The sequence below is a fragment of the Carettochelys insculpta genome, chromosome 17 (genome assembly GCF_033958435.1).
Source record: "Carettochelys insculpta isolate YL-2023 chromosome 17, ASM3395843v1, whole genome shotgun sequence".
NCBI lineage: Eukaryota > Metazoa > Chordata > Testudines > Carettochelyidae > Carettochelys > Carettochelys insculpta.
Genome location: NC_134153.1, coordinates 3,149,204 through 3,166,047, shown reverse-complemented (window position 1 = coordinate 3,166,047; position 16,844 = coordinate 3,149,204). Strand labels below are relative to the sequence as shown.

General features: G+C 47.2%; 1 protein-coding gene across 2 annotated transcripts in view; it reads left to right on the top strand.

Annotated features, from left to right (window-relative positions):
* The window catches only part of TPX2 (TPX2 microtubule nucleation factor), a 30,747-nt gene extending 21,325 nt beyond the window's left edge, over window positions 1-9,422 (top strand). The window contains exons 9-17 of one of the 2 annotated variants that reach the window (XM_075011923.1): window positions 225-396; window positions 581-719; window positions 1,907-2,126; window positions 2,378-2,476; window positions 3,354-3,530; window positions 6,268-6,414; window positions 6,914-7,025; window positions 8,496-8,683; window positions 9,022-9,422. In XM_075011923.1, the coding sequence (XP_074868024.1) occupies window positions 225-396; window positions 581-719; window positions 1,907-2,126; window positions 2,378-2,476; window positions 3,354-3,530; window positions 6,268-6,414; window positions 6,914-7,025; window positions 8,496-8,683; window positions 9,022-9,132 (1,365 nt within the window). In that variant the 3' untranslated portion in view covers window positions 9,133-9,422. The remainder of the gene's footprint in view (window positions 1-224; window positions 397-580; window positions 720-1,906; window positions 2,127-2,377; window positions 2,477-3,353; window positions 3,531-6,267; window positions 6,415-6,913; window positions 7,026-8,495; window positions 8,684-9,021) is intronic. The other variant, XM_075011924.1, reaches the window with a different exon arrangement.
* The last annotated feature ends 7,422 nt before the right edge of the window (window positions 9,423-16,844 follow it).

Genomic DNA, 16,844 nt, shown 5'->3' with positions numbered 1-16,844 from the left:
CTTTGGTTGGCCACCTCATGGCCTCCTTCAATTGTCCGAACAAGGTGGCATAGAAAATTGAAAGAATGATTATACAGTGCCTCCCTCTTTTTTGTCACGAGTTAGAATTGACACTTTCCCATCTTCCTGCTAGTGAGGAAGTCTTATGGTGCATAGGTGTGAAGTTTTGGTGGAGTGCCTTGTTGAGATTGCTACAATGACTCATAACTTCTCTCTCTTTCCAGGCACGAGTGGCAAAGGGGCCAACTGTCCCCAAACCTTTCCATCTCTCCCAAGGCAATAAAAGGAAGTTTGAAGAAACTACCTCTGAGTATGTTCCCCTTGCTGAACAAATTGAAAACTTCCAAAAACGCACTCCCTCTCGTTACCATTTGAGGAGCAGGAGGACTGATGAAAGTAAGCCTTAGCAATGTGGGCTAGCTGTTTACTTATGCACCAAGATGACGGGGGAGCAAGAAGCAGTAACTTGTTTAGGCTCCACCTCCTTAGTCATTCATAGAGCCTGGGCATCTGCTCTAATTAAAATCACCAGTTTCAGTTACAGCTGTTAATTGCTAGTTTCTGTGGTTTGGATTTGTAGGTCCAATGCCAGTACAGCCACAGAAGACCAGACTTACGCAGCCCAAAACACCACTCCTTCAAACCAAACAGCGTTTAAGACCTGTAACCTGTAAGAGTGCAGCAGAGTTGGAGGCAGAGGAAATAGAGAAGCTCCACCAGTAAGCAGAATTGTTTGGACACTGAAATATCCTTTAATCAACCCAAAAGTCTCAGCATGATACCACTTGTGAGGAACAGACTTGTTGTAAAGCAATAATAGTATAGATGGAATTAAAGTATCTAGAGTTAAAGCAACAGGATTTCAGATGAATCATGTAATGTAGGTATGTGAAATGATCTGTTGTGGACAGTGTTGTGAATGGAAAAGACTCAACTCTTAGCCAAGAGTTAAGCTATGTGTCGTCTTGCCAGTGTTGTGTACAAAAACCATGCTAGTGTCTTCACCGGAAATAAACATTTTGCTCTAAAACTAAGTTTCAGTGCAAAAATAAAACCACCCCAAAAGTCTCTTCTTGCACTTTGCACTGATGTGCCAGGGAAGACTCTTGATTGCTTTCACCAGTCTAATTGCCCTTTACTGCTGCCCCACAGTGCAGAGTAGGAGTGGCTGCTCTTTGAAATGCTGCAGTCCAGCCTGCAGATATGTGCTCCTTGCCTTCAGTGCCTGTTCTGACAGCTGGTGCTATCGCTGCTCTGGGACACCAAACAAAATCCTCTTTGTAAAATATTCCTGCTTTATCTGTATTCAAGCAGGGAGGTGAGGCCTGAAGTCAGAATCTTTCTCTGCCTCTGGCCTGGCTGCTTCCAGCAGCTTTCTCACACGCATCCATCGTTGCCACAATAATGACTTGTTTTGTGCCTCAGAGCAGCACATGGCAGAGTAGTTACCACCCTGTGCTCCTCTCATGGGTGATACAGAGAAACATGCTCTGATGCCTGTGGTAAACAATGTGAACCAGCACTCTTCTTTCAGGAAAAAAACTCGACTAGTATGTACAGAGCCTTACTCTTAGTACTGCGGCTCTAATAAGCACAGTCACTGCATGCAGTATAAAACTCCTACAACCAGACGCTCTCTCTCTCTCTCTCTTTGGGAGTTAGATTCTAAAATAAAAGCTTATAGTCTCTTAATATTGTGTATAAGGGTGGGTCTGCAGAACTCCATGTTCAAAATGTGACTCAGTTGATCCTTCCTACTCTCAGTAAGGAAGTGGAGCTGTGCACAAGGTGAAATGTGCCAGGTGCAAATGCTGGTCACTGCTGCTGGTTCCTGCTGCTGAGGCGAGGGAGAAGCTATTTGTGGTCACTCTCTGTGTAGTTGACTACCCCCTCGTTCTTCATGCAGATACAAGTTCAAAGCTCGGGAGCTTAATCCACGGATCTTAGAGGGTGGGCCGATCTTACCCAAGAAACCCCCTGTGAAAGAGTCCACGCAGCCTGTGGGATTTGACTTGGAAATTGAAAAAAGGATTCAAGAGCGCGAGAGTAAGAAGCAGCAGCAGGAAGAAGAGCATTTTGAATTCCATTCCAGACCATGTCCAGCTAAAATCTTGGAGGATGTTGTGGTAAGAACTCTTGCAACCCAACCTCTTCTGAAGAAGCGAGAACGTCTGATGTGGCAATAAGCTTCTCTTTCCGAGCATACTTCCCTCTTTATTTTGCTGTATTGCTGTTAGTGTCCCCCAAAAACCTCTCAATATCACTTTATCAGGAAAGAGCTACAGTGGGTTAATTATGCCAGGCCACTCCTGTGACATATTACCTATTTGGGGCTAAATGGTCACTTTTGTTTTTTTTAACTATTTCCCCATGACAGGGAGTTCCTGAAAAGAAGCCCCTTCCAATTACAGTTCCTAAGTCTCCAGCCTTTGCACTGAAGAACCGAATCCGAATGCCTGCTAGAGAGGAAGAAAAGGTGACTAATTGGAAGAAGGGTTTCTGGGGTTCATAGCATGTACTAGCTGGAAACTACCCTTCCAAAACCTAACAAACAGTGACTTTGCAAGCAGTAACATGGGTGTTGTGGTTGAGCAACTTGTTATCTTCAAACTTTGGGGGATCATTTAGTCCCTTCCCCCATTAGCCCTCTTTGTCATGGCCACTACCTCCTGAAGCAAATTGCTTATTTGTCCTCCAGAGAAATCGAATCTTCTTAATACAATTACTTCACTGTGAGGTTGGCCCTTTATTTTAAGGGACATTGTTTGGCCTCCTGAGGTACTTGAAAGTATGCCCCTTTCTGCAGCTGTAGCTTACTTTGTGTTGCCTGGGAAAACTACCTGTCTATAGGCTTCTCGAAGAGTGAGGGTGCTGGCCAGATGCTCATCTCCTGGGGACGGAAGGGTGTGGTTGGGGTTTATTTTCCCTACAGTACCCGGGGGGAAAAGTTTCTTCATAAGCCGATGAAGACCTTTCTGGCTCTAACACCTTGTTAACACAATGGCTCACTTGGACAGACCTGCGGCCTGGGTGGGGGTGGGGCAAGGCAATGAAGAAACTATACTTCAGCCTTAGTGGTTTGTAGTATCACTAAATTCTACTACTATGTCTTGCTCGTGCCTGAAGTAGTCTCAAGATTGGTACCTGCGTTGTTGTAGCTGTTTGTTTCAGTGCACTTCGCCTGTTAGTCGGAGAGAACAGTTTTCCAGTTTTTTAAGTCCCACGTTTTTAGCAACCCTGGTAATCTCTCTTCATGCAAAGTCCTAAATTGTCCATTAAACAATAATTTTGGTCGGGGATCAGTGTTTCTCTTGTATTTCTCAGTCTGTCTGCTAATGCTCATGTGCCTTTAGGGAGAAGAGGTGGCCCCGGTGATCAAAGCTAACCCCATGCCACACTATGGAGTGCCTTTCAAACCTAAAGCTCCTGAGCAGAGGCATGTGGAAGTGTGTCCCTTTTCTTTTGACTCTCGTGACAGAGAGCGGTGGATGCAAAAGGAGAAAAAAATAGAAGAGCTGCAGAAAGAGGAGGTACGTGCTTGGAAACTTCTTGGATTACTGTGGGTTTCCTTGGGAGTGAAGGGGTTGGTTTTTCTTAAGTCTTGTCTCTCGCTACTGCCAGAATGCTTGTTGGAGTTTCATGTTGAAGCAAAACTGCTCATCTCTGGCCAGATGTCCAGCTTTTTGGAAACCTACTTTTCAGTGCCATACCAAATTCATGCCCATGAAAAACACATCACGGCCCATCAAATCTGGTCTTCTGATAAAATATAGGATGAAAGCACCCCATTTCACAGGTGAGACCAGTGTGTTTCAAATTGTGGTCTCATCTCTAAAACAAGTTGTGAGGGAGTGACAAGGTTATTTTAGGGGGAAATTGTGGCATTTCCACCCTTACTTCTGCAGTGCCTTCAGAGCTGGAGAGCAGTGGCTGCTGGCCAGGCACCTGGCCAACAAAGAGTGCAGCACCAAATTAAGGAAAGTGATGCTTCAGAACTGGGTGGGTGGAGAGAAGAGTAGCTGCTGATTGAGGACCCAACTCTGCAGGCAGGAGCTCAGAAGCAAGGGTAGCACTACCATGCCATCCTTACTTCAGCACTGCTGCTGCCCAGCTCAGCGCAAAAGTAGGGGTAACAGTATTGCAATCCCCCTACAATAACTTGGTGACACCTACCCATGCACCATGGCCCAACACTCCTTTCTGAGTCCAGACTCCTACAATTATGACACTGACATTTCAGCTGAAGTCATGAATTTTACTATTTAAATGTATGTTTTAAAATCCTATGACCATGGAATTGACCACAATGGACCATGAATTTGGTGTGACCCTATATTTTGCAAGATCTCAGGAGTGCTACAGAATCACTGATGGATTTTCTGTTCCCTTGATGAGAGTAAATGGATCTCTAGGGAATATCCTGACCTGGGATGATATTCCAAGGGGGGCAGGTGCGTCTATTGGTGTTCACTGTTCTTAAATCCCTGGGGGAAGATAATGGCATTCCTGTTTTCCTCTCCTCCTTTTCTTGTTCGTGGCCCAACATTCAGTGGAAACTGACATCCATACTAGATCATTGCGTTGGGCTGTGTGGCCTAGGGGCCATTAACAATGCTTTTAAGGACGGTGCAAGAAATCCTTCAAAGGCAGTTATGAAAAGACATGCTTGTTGTAATATGACAGGGTTTCTGGGCATAGCTAAGGAAATCAACCCAGATTATCTTTGCCTAAAACTGGTCCATTTACAGCCCCAGGCTGGGATTTCTTTCTCACTAAGCAAATCCAACCAGCCACTAAAGTACCTCCGTCAGCCCCACTGGCCATCCAGAAGCCACCCAAGGAAACCCACAGACTTCTCAGCTGCTACACCAGCCCAGACCAACAACCCCCTACACAGCTGAGAGGTTCTTGAAACCTATTTCACCAGCACCACACAGATTCTTCCAGGCCCTGAAGGGTCCAGCCACAGTCCCAGGTCAATATATACTTGGATCTTACCCAAATCGCTGTGTGCCAGTCCTTCAGCTTTGATAATCTAGAGGTTTATTAACAAAGGAAAAACAGGATTAGCAAAATTGTTAAAGCAGTATTTTACATACATCAGATACAGTTACTGATGCAGGCCAAGTGTTCTGTACTGACTCTTGAAAGTCTCTGAAAGGGCATGAGTCCGGGTTACATAGTCTTAGTGGCTGGAGAATTGGAAATCTGGCGAGCTGGAGCCAGCATGCTGTGACATGGAACCTAGGAACAGGAACCAAGATGAACGTTTCTAGCTCATTTCATAGTTTTTCTTCAGGAGGAGGGAAAAAGTCCTTTCTCCTTCCCATCAGATGCTGGAGAGTCAGGGTCACCTGGCTCAGGTAGTTGGCTGTGGCACTCTGCCATTGGTTGTTGAGTGTGCCAGCACACTCCAGATCATATACATATGTGGAATGGATGTCTGGGCGTCTTGATTTCCATCCCATTGCTTAGCCCAGAGTCACCTGACACAGTTGGGCTATTGTGGCCTGTCACCATTGGATGCCTTCCAGGAGAGAAGTCCCACATCCCTGAGATGTGTATTGGTTTTCTGAGCCTTTGTTCAGTCCATTACCCTGGCTGGGATGGAGACCACGCCTGCTATTGTGAATCTTAGCACTAAAACATTTCTAATAGAGAGGTAAAAATCTATAACTCTACCTACAAACATGACACCAATATATAAGTAGGGTACAAAGATACAGGGCATCCTCAGCTTTCATTAGACCCCCCTCACACAGCCCCCCAGTAGGTTTAATAGACACACAAAATGGCTTCCATATCCAGTATAAAAATCCAGTCATCTTGCACATGCCAAGCAAGCTTCTTTAGCCCCATTAGTGTGATGTTTTCTGAGGCAGGAAGACTTTATTCATTTTTAAACCTTTTAGTTACATTTTATTTACTAATACTACACTGCTGGCTAGCCTTATCCATGTAAATGTTCATTCCTCTTGAGTCAGCTAAATTCTTTAGTTTTTTCAACAGAACCTAAAGGAATCTAAATGCCCAAATCCCATTTGAAATTCAGTAGGAGTTGGACACTAAATTTTCTCTGAAAACCCTACCCTGGCAATCTCCTCTATCAGTAAGCGTCAGAGGATGGGGGAGTAGAAAGTGTTCCCCTTCATGATTTTCAAATTTGTACCTGAAAAGTAAGGGGGGTGATCTTAATGCAAGCAATACATCTCGCAAAGCAGGTTTCTTACCATTATTCAGGTTTTTGGGTTTTTTTGTTTCTTATAGGTACCCAAGTTCAAAGCACTACCCCTGCCTGAGTTTGACCACATCAGCTTGCCAGAAAAAAAAGTGAAGAACCCAACGCAGCCAGAGCCCTTCCATCTGCAGACAGATGAACGGGGAGCTACTAAGTTGCAGAATTGGCAGCAACAGGTAGGACTGAGGCAGCAATTCTGTCTCTCTTAGGGGCACATCAACTCCCCAGAGCCAGGCCTGGCAAGTCTGGCTTCAGTATCGAGTACTGATTAAGCAGAGATGGCACTTGTTGTCTAAAATCAGTTCCTTAGTCACAGTAGCATATTGGCAATTATCCTGCTTTGAGTGCAAGTCTTATCAGACCTTTGGTATTGTGACCAGCGCCCCTGAATTGCTTTTTCTGGCTGTTTCCCAGGGCAGCTGTGCACAGGTGGAGCTCTCCTGTGAGCTTTGATGAAATTCCAAGTGCTGCACTAAAACTGGCCATTTGTTTCTGAAGCTGCTCAACGAACAAATGCCGCACAGAACAGAGCTGCTTGCTACATTTCTTTTGGGTTTAGATTCTCTCCATTTTCAAATACTCAGTTGTCTGTCTGAAGTCTGCTCTCTCAGTGCAGAGGGAGTGGGGTGCGCTTCAATTACTCAGCTCTTGACAGGACCCCTCTTCCCCACGCAGGTCAAAGAAGACCTGAAACGGCAGAAAGAGGCAGCGTGTTTCAAAGCTAATCCAAACACCGTTGTGCACCAGGAACCTTTTGTGCCAAAGAAGGATAGCAAGCCAATATCAGGTGGAGTTACATGCACTCTCTGCACTGGCTTGCTAGCTGTCCAGGGCTGACGCACTTCAACAGCAATTATGCCTGGGGAAAACCTGCTGATGCCTTTTTAGTATCCACATAGCTAGTGGTGCTTGTGCAATACTTAGTCAACAAATCCTCTAACTGCCTGTGTCCCTGAGGAAGGGGAGGGGGTGGTTTCCTCTTTACTGCCCCTTGTACTCCGACATGGCAGCTGCATTAACAGCTTTGCAGTTGGCAGGCTAGTGTTTACTAGTTTGGGTTAAGGGTACAAAGCATGTAGTGAGTTCCTGTAGAGACAGCTGACGCTTCTATAGCAGCTGCCATATTTCCTTTCCTTCTCCTTTCGGAAGAGGAGCCAGGCTGGGTTTGTGGGAACTGGGAGCTTTTGTCTGTTCTTTACCCTGTGATCTTCCCCTGCAAAAGACTGTGTGTTTGTAAAGAACTCTGCCATGAAGTGTCCTAGACGAGGGGTTCTCAAACTGATGTGTGCCTGAGGGTATGTGAGAATCTCTGGGGGATGTAGGGGAGAAATCGTGTAATGGTGGGTTTTATTATTGCATTTTCACACTAGGCAGCTCAGCTAAAGCTTTAAATCTCTGGAAATTTGTTATCTAATATAGTCATTAAATGTATTTTGAAGTGCCAAGGAGAACACAGAGATGCCAACATATAGAGTCGTCATCTCCAATCACCCTACAACATGGTTCAGTTGCCCACAACTGTCTCCTCTAACTGAGCTCAGAACTTAGCCAAGAGTACAGTGTGGGGACTTCCTATTCAGGTGGAACCTTCCTGGTCCAGCAATATCCATTTTGAACAGAGAGCCCTAGCTGCACTGGGAGCAGAGTCTGGTCTGGGGAGCAGGGACAGGGAGCCCACAAGCTTCTGCATTTGAGACCACGTGGGTCCAGGGGGTGCCAGGCCAGAGAGTTACAACCTGTATAAGTTGCACATAACGCTGAAATATGGGCAGGTGGCTGAAGACTTGTAGTGTTGAAGAATACAAAGTACCAGTGATGAGAGAGGCAGTTGGGGGTAAGGTTGGTACCTTGCCAGTATCAGGTGGAGTTACATGCACTCACTGCACTGGCTTGCTAGCAGTCCAGGGCTGACGCACTTCAACAGCAATTATGCCTGGGGAAACCTGCTGATGCCTTTTTTAGTGTCCACATAGCTAGTGGTGTACAATATTGGTTGGTAAGGTTTCTTATTAGTATAGGAAAAGTTTGGAAGCCTCTGCCCCAAACTGACCAGCACCTACATTCATTGCCCCATTGTTGGAGGACTAACATTGTATCAGATGCACATGAACTTCTCTCTCTCCTTCCAAAATCCCAACAGCTTTCACTAACACGCGTGAAGCGTGGGCCTCGAGAGCAGAGACTTCCATCTAACCCTAATAGAGCTGTGCTTGGGTGACAGTTGAGCCAATGTTTTTCCCTCTATTTCTAAACTTAGAGAGACTTTCTGGTTCCATAGTTCCCGACAGCTTTGAGCTGGCGACGGAAAAGAGAGCTAAAGAGCGTCAAGAGTTTGAAAAGCGACTGGCTGAGTTGGAAACTGAGAAGGGGAGGCTTCGAGAAGAGGCCAGGCAGCAGGAAGCAGAGCGGGAGAAGGAAGAACTTTCCAGGCTGAGACACGAACTGGTAAATGAGTTGGTTTTCCTGGTCTGTCTTAGACTGCAGCAGCCAAGGGCGCTACCAAGGCCTCTATCTCCAAACTGGTCTAAAAGGCACTCCCTCGGGAGACAGTAAGAATGCTTATGCCAGGTGGAGAGAGCAAGCTGGCACTGAGCACTCCAGGCCCCTGTGGGTACATGGACACAGCTTGAACTGAAGAGCAAAACCCATTCCTACAAATGCCCACCTTGTTGCTCTGGGTGCAGGACCCATTCCACTGGAGACGGTCCTTACTCCTTGGAACCGAACAAGTGTAATTAAAACTTTAGGAACTGACCCTTATCTGTCCTTTTTTGTCTTTGGAGGTACACAAGGCCAACCCGGTTCGGAAGTACCGCAGTCTGGAGGTGAAACCAAGTGACCAGCCTCTGACCATGCCAAAGTCTCCCAACTTCTCAGACAGATTTCGATGCTGATATGCACCGATGTGTAGAAGCTGCAGCCTCTTTCCTCACTCTCTGGGTGTAGAGGCAGATTTTATTTTCCTCTTTTAACTTGGGACTCTTAAGCTAATGTCAGCTTCCATTATTTTATATTGAGTAGTGTTAACAATTTGATGGAGGCAGAGAGCTGAAGCAGGCTTTGCCTGTATTGAAATCACCAGTCATGTGGCTTCACTCAGCATGTAGATGCTAATCTTAAAGACTGTGTCAAGTTTCGGTATTATACTTGAAATAAATTACTTTGCATACTTTAATAAATTAAAAAAAAGGGCTTTGCTGCTGGATATTTCCTTTTTGTGGAAGGGGTTCCCCTGGTTTGGATTCTGCGGATACACACCAGTCAGATGTTAGCTACCTCATTTACAAAATCTAAGAAGGTTTTAAAAACCATTTTAATCTCCAGCTGTGAGCCTTGTTATGGCTAGTGTAATTCAGGGATGCCTTGGTTCACAGGCCCGGTGACCATAGTTGAGGTATGACCTGCCCTGTTCATGTCAATGGGTTCTCATTCAGCTGCTGATGGACCAGACTCTTCGTGGTAAATATTGTTGTTCAGTAAAACCGCAAAAAAAAAAGTGAGGTTCGCATTGACTATTGCACAATCAGCTTTGTGAGACTGCCTGCTCTATCCCTCTGAGCGGGCTGGGGAGTAGGTCAGAGTACTGCATGTGTGGCCACTTCTCCCTTCATTTCCTCCCCGCCCCCCGGCAACTTGATTCCTGTTTCAGCTGTTTTCTTAAGGGCTTCAGGTCATTCCTTGGGCCTGGGCCCTCTCCAATTATAGGAGATACATTTATGTCTGGGCTGAGCCTCATAGGTTATCTGTAGTTTAGTTGCAATAAAGCTGTTGTAATGACTGAGGGTGGAGGGGTGTTGAGCCATGCAAGCTTTTCCACCTAGAGCAATTCTCTAACTTTGTCTTCTGTATTGATAAGGACACAACCATTTCTAACAATACAATCAGTGCAGAATTCTCCAGCCTGGCTCTTGGTTCTCAGGCAGGAGATTGACTGAAGTCTCCTAGCTCTGAGTGGAGGGGATAGCTCTTGGAAAGGGTATGGCAGCTCACCCATAAGGGTGGTGTTAGATCATGTTTAGTCCAGGCTCATGTTTTATCTGACTGTCTCCCTACTACAGTACAGTACAAATGCTGCTGTCCAAACCCCCTAGACAGTTCCTTCAACTGAGGTGAGAGGCCAAGTTTTCAGAGAAGTGGATTTCATGAAAAGAAAATAAATATGTATTACAAATGAAAAGGCACAAGAGGCTGAACTTCTTGAGGCGCTGATCTCAGGAGCGGGGTGAAGGAAGAAGAGCCTGCAGGATGACTTGAGAGCCAAATTCCAGGTAAGTAACTGTTCCTTCTCTGGAGATACCAGGCATACAGAATTCTCGCATCTGGAAAGCATGAAGATTAGGGGATGTCAAAAGAGTGCAGCTTCAGCAAATAGCACCAAGCAGCCAATGATGTGTATGGGGAAGCTTGTGTGTTCTGTCTGGGTATAAAATCACTATCGCAATAACTGGGGCCTTCTCAGAGGAGACCGTATCCTTCTGGAATTTCAGCAAGTTTTGGGTGATCTTCAAAGGAGCAAAAGATGCTTTGGAAACCTTACCCAGCAGACCTCTCTCTGCGCACACGGAGACTACTTCCGAGTATGATATTGCAGCCCTCTATTTAAAGGCAAGAGTGAATCCTCTACAATAGCATCTTCAGAGATGTAGAATTCAAAGGCAGGAATTTTGTTTCTGGTTTGCAGCCTCTTCACCTTGTTTGCAATGATTTTAGTGACAAACCAAGTCCATGTTGTGACTGAAATGCTAGGAGCTCCATGTTTTAAAATTGGTACCCTCTCCTTTCTGTTGCTAAAAGAACTAGGCTGTCCATCAGCTGATAACGGCTGTCTAGTGTCTGTTTCCTTCCCTCCAGCCTTTCCTATTTTTGCATATATTGACTAGCTAATGCTGTGCACTAACTTGAGCTAAAATGCTATGAGAGTCACTCTGTAGGAGTCATCTTTGGTTGCTCTTTCTGTCAACTGGTTCAGTCTTGTGTCCTAAATGTTCTGAACGTTCAACAGCCATTTCCTCCTAATTCCACCTTCTTAGCCGCAGACAAGCTCTTGATACTGCCTATTAGCATTGCACAGCAACGAGCGATCATGTTTCCATAATGCCTGGCTTTTTCCCCCTTTCTTTCACCTTTCCTTTAAGTGGTATCTGTCACAATATGTTCATAAGTTGTCTGGGGAAATCCTTAGTGATGATAGAAACAGTTCAGAAGCTGTTGACTACATAGTCTGTTTGACTTGGCTGTGAAAAACCCAGCTATCTTAAGTTACAGTGCAGTGGCTAGGATTCAGGTAGGGAAGCTATTCTCGTTCTGAATCTCAACACCATCTGCCTTGCAGCCTGCTGCGATGCTCAATTTAGACCAGGTATAAAGTTTCCTGGGGAACAGACTGGCTGGGTGGAGTTTCTCAAGCCTATGAAAAGCACATGAAGGTTAAAGTGTGGGGTACTTAGAGCTGTGACGCTGGTGTAGCTAGGGAACTGGCATGCTTGAGGCCTTGCCAAGTATCCCAGGGCACTGTGTGTTCCAGTCAGAGCCAATGTGGATGCTGGCTCAAGTTCCTGAGTGGAAAAACACTTGGCATTTTCTTGGTCACTTCCTGCTGTCAAGAGCAACCTGTAGCACTATAATTAAAAAGTAATTCGAGGTGTAGCTCTTAGGCCTTAAACCTGGACAACTGGCCATAAGGGACAACTGGCCCTAGAGTTTGAGAAATTTTGTTTCTAGAACAGAATCCAGCAAGCACTTCCCTCCATTGGTATTGCTGCAAAGGGGAGCTTGGGGGGGAAAAACTTCTGTCCTGTGTCTTTCTCCCCTTCCCACTGAAGGTGGGGGGTGGTGGTGGTGTGTTTGTTTAAAGGGAGGTGTCCCCCTAATAGCCAAAAGCCTGGGCCATCCTAAAGATTCCCCCTTTCACTTCTTACCCTTGTAAACTAGCTAGAGAACATGCTCCTCATTGGTAAGCAGTAAAGGCTTTACCTTCTAGCACAGTTCAAAGCTTCCAACCCATAACACTAATCCTTGCTGGCCTGTATGTCTTTGAGACTGGTATTGAAAGGGGCCTAGTCTGTTGCCTGACTTTGTGTGCATTTTCCCTGAGCCTATTAGACAATCTGACAGCTCTTGCAGTTCCTTTTTAGACCCTCTGAAAATGTAGATAGAGTTGAATGGAGCAGCTGTGGGCTCGTGTGCTATGACAAGCAAGCTGCTTTGCTGTTCCAGTGGGAGTTTGGTGCAGGGACAGGACAGAAGACCAGGGGAGGGGAGGAATAGATGCAGCAGTATGTGTCTGGAATGAGTTTGGAGATGTGGCTGCTAGCTGTTGTGCCTGTTGCTCCTAAGGAAAGGAGAGAATTTCTACCTGTATATTGGGAAGAGGCTAGAGTTGGTTTAGATGTCCCCCATCATCAACCTGACCCCTTAGCAAGTTTTCCTGTTTGCTTACCTGAAAATAATAAAGTAGTGGCTCTCTGCATCCCCTCCTTGTGTACTCTTGAGGCTGGGTTATGAGTGAACTGGACTTCTGGTCTGGCAGCATAGCTACCATTCCTAGTCTCATATGAACTTGATAGTCCATGTGTCCAATGCAATCCATTGATGAAAGCTAAGTTTGTCTCTCATGTATAATTGAATAACCACCTCTAGTAACCCTATAAGAGAGCTGTCCATTCAGGAGCTTTTCAATGAAGCTGTTAAACAAGAACAGATCTGTCTTCTGTAGCTTCTCTTCTCTTCCCCAACAACCCTGGCTTTTGCAATAAAGGATGTTGGTCCAGATCCTCACACGTAGGTGACTGTAGAGGTTAGGTGCATAAATACCTGTTAAGGATCTGTGCTTTAGTTCTTAACCTGGTTAGGCGAATGATGCACACTCAACCTGTTTGACAATGTAGCTAAAGATGTGAACTATCTGCACAGATCATTCACTGTTAGCTTTTAAGCTTAATGATGTCTTAGATGTAAATGCTCCAGTTGCTTTGGCAGAGACATCTACCTCCTGCCTTTTATCTACCCTCAGGGGATGTCAGAAGCTCGACACTGAGTCATTGTCCCCTGCCCCAGCAGCATTCACCTAGGTCATTCTGAAATGACCTCACCAATAGGGCTCCCACTGCTCCAGCGGAGACACTCATCACCAGCAAGCCCTCTCCCTTGCAGTCCTTAATTTCCAGCCCGTTCTCCGTGTGCTGCTAGGCTGCAAGTTAAGGAGGGTGGGGTCCAAGAGCCAGCACACAGGAAGCGGAGTCCATCTGGGAACTGTGGGATTGTGAGCCTATAAAGCAGCTTCCACTGAAAGAAATTAGTGCATCACAACAGTGGTGACTACAGGAACATGCAGATACAGAACAGTTCCTTGTCCTCTGTTCCTAGGCTGCAGTATTCGTGTGAGGTCGCAGAGATGGAAAGTACCTAAGTAGAAATACTTACCGTCCTCTCTGTATTTGTGCTTAGGTCATTTATTTTTGTGATGCTTTGACTTTTACCCAAGTCATTTTGAAAGAAAATAATGTACTTTTCACTTCACTACCATTTCCTGAAGTGCTTATTTGTGACTTTCATCACAAAACTGACACTCGCACAAGCCAGTGCTCTGATTGCAGCTGTGCTTTAGCCACGCACAAAGCAGCTGGTGGCTTTTGTGTGTTTTTTTTAAGAAAATAAGCAATCAAGAGGCACACCAGCCCTGCCAAGGATATAGTTTTTAAAAGACTTCAATGCCTTTTCATTCACAAACACTACGTATGGATGGGGGCCTGGCTCAGTGTCACTCCTACGCTTCAGCTCAGCTTCCTAAAACAGCTAAGGGGCCAGTGCTGGTAAAGACTGCTTCAGTGCAGGTGAGGCTGGTGTGACCTGAGGGATTCAGGGCCTCACACCGATGCCCTGGCACCCCATGCACCAAGTCTAGTCCTCTTGGATGCTCCCAGATGGGAGCTGGTGCCAGTTGGCCCTTCCTCCACGGCAGGCTTGTGCCAGGCAGCGTGGGGGCCTATCAAAATGTTGCAGTCCCAGGTGCCGAGTGAAACTGCTGTCCCTTGCTGGGGCAAGTCCGCACTCATGGGTCTGCCTGTCCCAAGCGCCTGTCCGCTCCCAGTCCCAGCTCAGCTGCTCTCGCTGCCATTGGTCTGACTTGCAGATACTTCTCTCTGTCCCGCTCCACATACGGCCGCTCCTGGTGGAGGGTTTCTGTGGCAGGTGGCTCCAGCTCAGCGCTGGTCTTGTTGGTATTCGCAGGCCCAGCTTAGCTCCGCATACTGCCACCATGAGCAGCGGGTGATGCTTCAAGCAGAGAAGCTGTAGTTCCCCTGCCATACTGAGGCTCCACCCCACTTCCCTCTGTCTCCCTTCCCCATCCCCACTCACTGTGTGCTTGTCTCCTTCCACCCCATTCCCTGAACCCAAGCAAATTATAAAGCCCTCCTATTTTCTGCATTTTCTTGACACAGGGAAGGTGGGTTGTATCATGGGCCAGACGTGCAGAAGGCAGCTAATTAAAAGCACTAAAGGTGGGAATAAGACGCGTCCGTCTCAAGTTCTTGTATACTCTGACATGCAGGCAGCTTGCACACACCCCAAACCCATCTCATTGATCCTTGGGAACACATACTGCCAGCCCCAGTTAAAGCTAATGGAGAAATCTCTACAAAGAAGCCAGCGGTGATGTTGCACTTTAAATAATATATTGGGGGACGAGCTTTTGTGGGGCAGAGCCACTTCTTCAGCTCTGGAAGCAGACCTTGCCATAGACGAGGTCTGAAGAAGTGGGTCTGTTCCATGAAAGCTCATCACCCAATACGTTATTTTGTTCGTCTTTAAAATGCTCCAGGCCTGCTGGTTTGTATTGGGAAGATACAGCCTAACATGGTGACCTCTCTGAGAAATCTGTTCTTTCGGCACACAGTAAAACAAGGTGTCAGGTCTCGCATTCAGCTGGCATTTGCCGCGGGAGAGTTAAAATGATTAAAATCAGCCTGCGAAAGGTGCCACCTCATTTTCGTGTCACACACACAAACTGGGCCCTTGGTGTGTTTGATGTTTCAATCACAGTAAGCCCCTTGGACAATGAATAATTGCCAAGGGCAGTAAAAGACAGGCTCTGACTGCTGCTTTACCAACAACAGCACCATTCAGCTACAGAACCGAGGCGGAAACCCAATCGCCCCAAGAGTGAACGAACCAAATCTCCAGGCCTGCTCTCCCCGGGCGAATGTCATCTCTCCTCTACTGACGGAACTGAGACTGAAGAGCATTGAACCTGATCCTACCAAGAGCTTCCCTGCCACTAACTTTCTCTTCCACGCTCCTGTCCCTGCAGGCTCGCTGCCCTGACCTGCCCACCACAGCACTTGAACAAGTGAAAAACCTTCTTGCCCAGGCTGCTGCGTCGGATCCATCCCCCATCCGTTTACTGCCTTGGCCTGGTGCTACTCAGCTGGCCTTGGTGCCACAAATGATCCAGTGCTCCCTGCAGCATGCACGTGGCATAAGGCTGTCTGCCTGCCTTCCTGTGTCATTGACTAGCTCAATGTTTCCCAAAGGGCTCTGTGAGAAAATGTCTCTGTGGCTCCCTGCCCTCCAGCCACTGAAGCAGTAGAACTCCCCTGGATCTGGCCGTTAAACCAACTGAATTTAGTTCTAGTGTTTCAGCAGTGGCAGGGCAGGGAGCCAGAGAGCCTCACGCTTGCCTTGTTACCTGAGGGGCCACACCCTGCCTGCGGGCATGGCTCGGCTCGCTCCCGCCAGTGGAACACCTCCATGGGGCTGCCCAGCACAAGCTTCCCCAGCCAGCGCCATGGATGGGTTAGTCCCTCCCGGGGGTCAGTTTGGGGCTGAGGTGGGTTAATCCTAGGGATGGCAGAGCGGCTTTGTAGGGTGGGGGCTAAAGCTTGGGGGTGGGGGGCCAGATACGAGGGCTGAGCAGGAAAAGCCTGGAGCTGGGGAACAGGTTTGGGCACCGAACAGCATAGAGCCTGGGAATGGAGCTCCGCAAAATTCTCTTGAGTAAAAGGGTTTTGTGGCCAAATAAAGTTGGGAAACACTGGGCTAGCTCTCTGAAAAAAGATGACGGGGAGGCCAGGTAGGGCTCTGCTCTCCCTGCCACACTTCTTCTGACACCATGGGCGGTGGAATTGTTGTGGGGTTCGGGGGTCCCCAAGCTCTGCACCCCATCTGCAGGCAAGAGTGACTCGCACTCAGCAGGAGAACAGCGGGTTATTAGCCAACAGGGCACAGCCTCCTGCCAAGGAGTCAATACAGAAGGTAGAGCCAGTCATTCCAATCCATGTTGGGGAGAGGAGGCCCTGAGGGGCCCCCCCAAGCCAGGTTCTTGTCCCCTCCTTTGTCTCTCTCTCCCAGCCCAGACTCACTGCTCCCCAGCTCCCAGTTCCAATTCAAACCCCTCAGGCTCCACCTCCCCCTTTGTCTGCAGTCCAGAGGTGTCACCTGGTCGCCTGGATTATTCTCATACCCTCTGTTAGCTTCCCCCTCCCCATTCCCTACTACATCACAGGAGTCATCTCACAGAGCCCCAACAGAAGCTCTCCGGTTAGCCCTGGCAGTACCTGCTGCAGGAACGAAGCCAGAAAGGTTTTGGACTTGTAAAAAACCATTT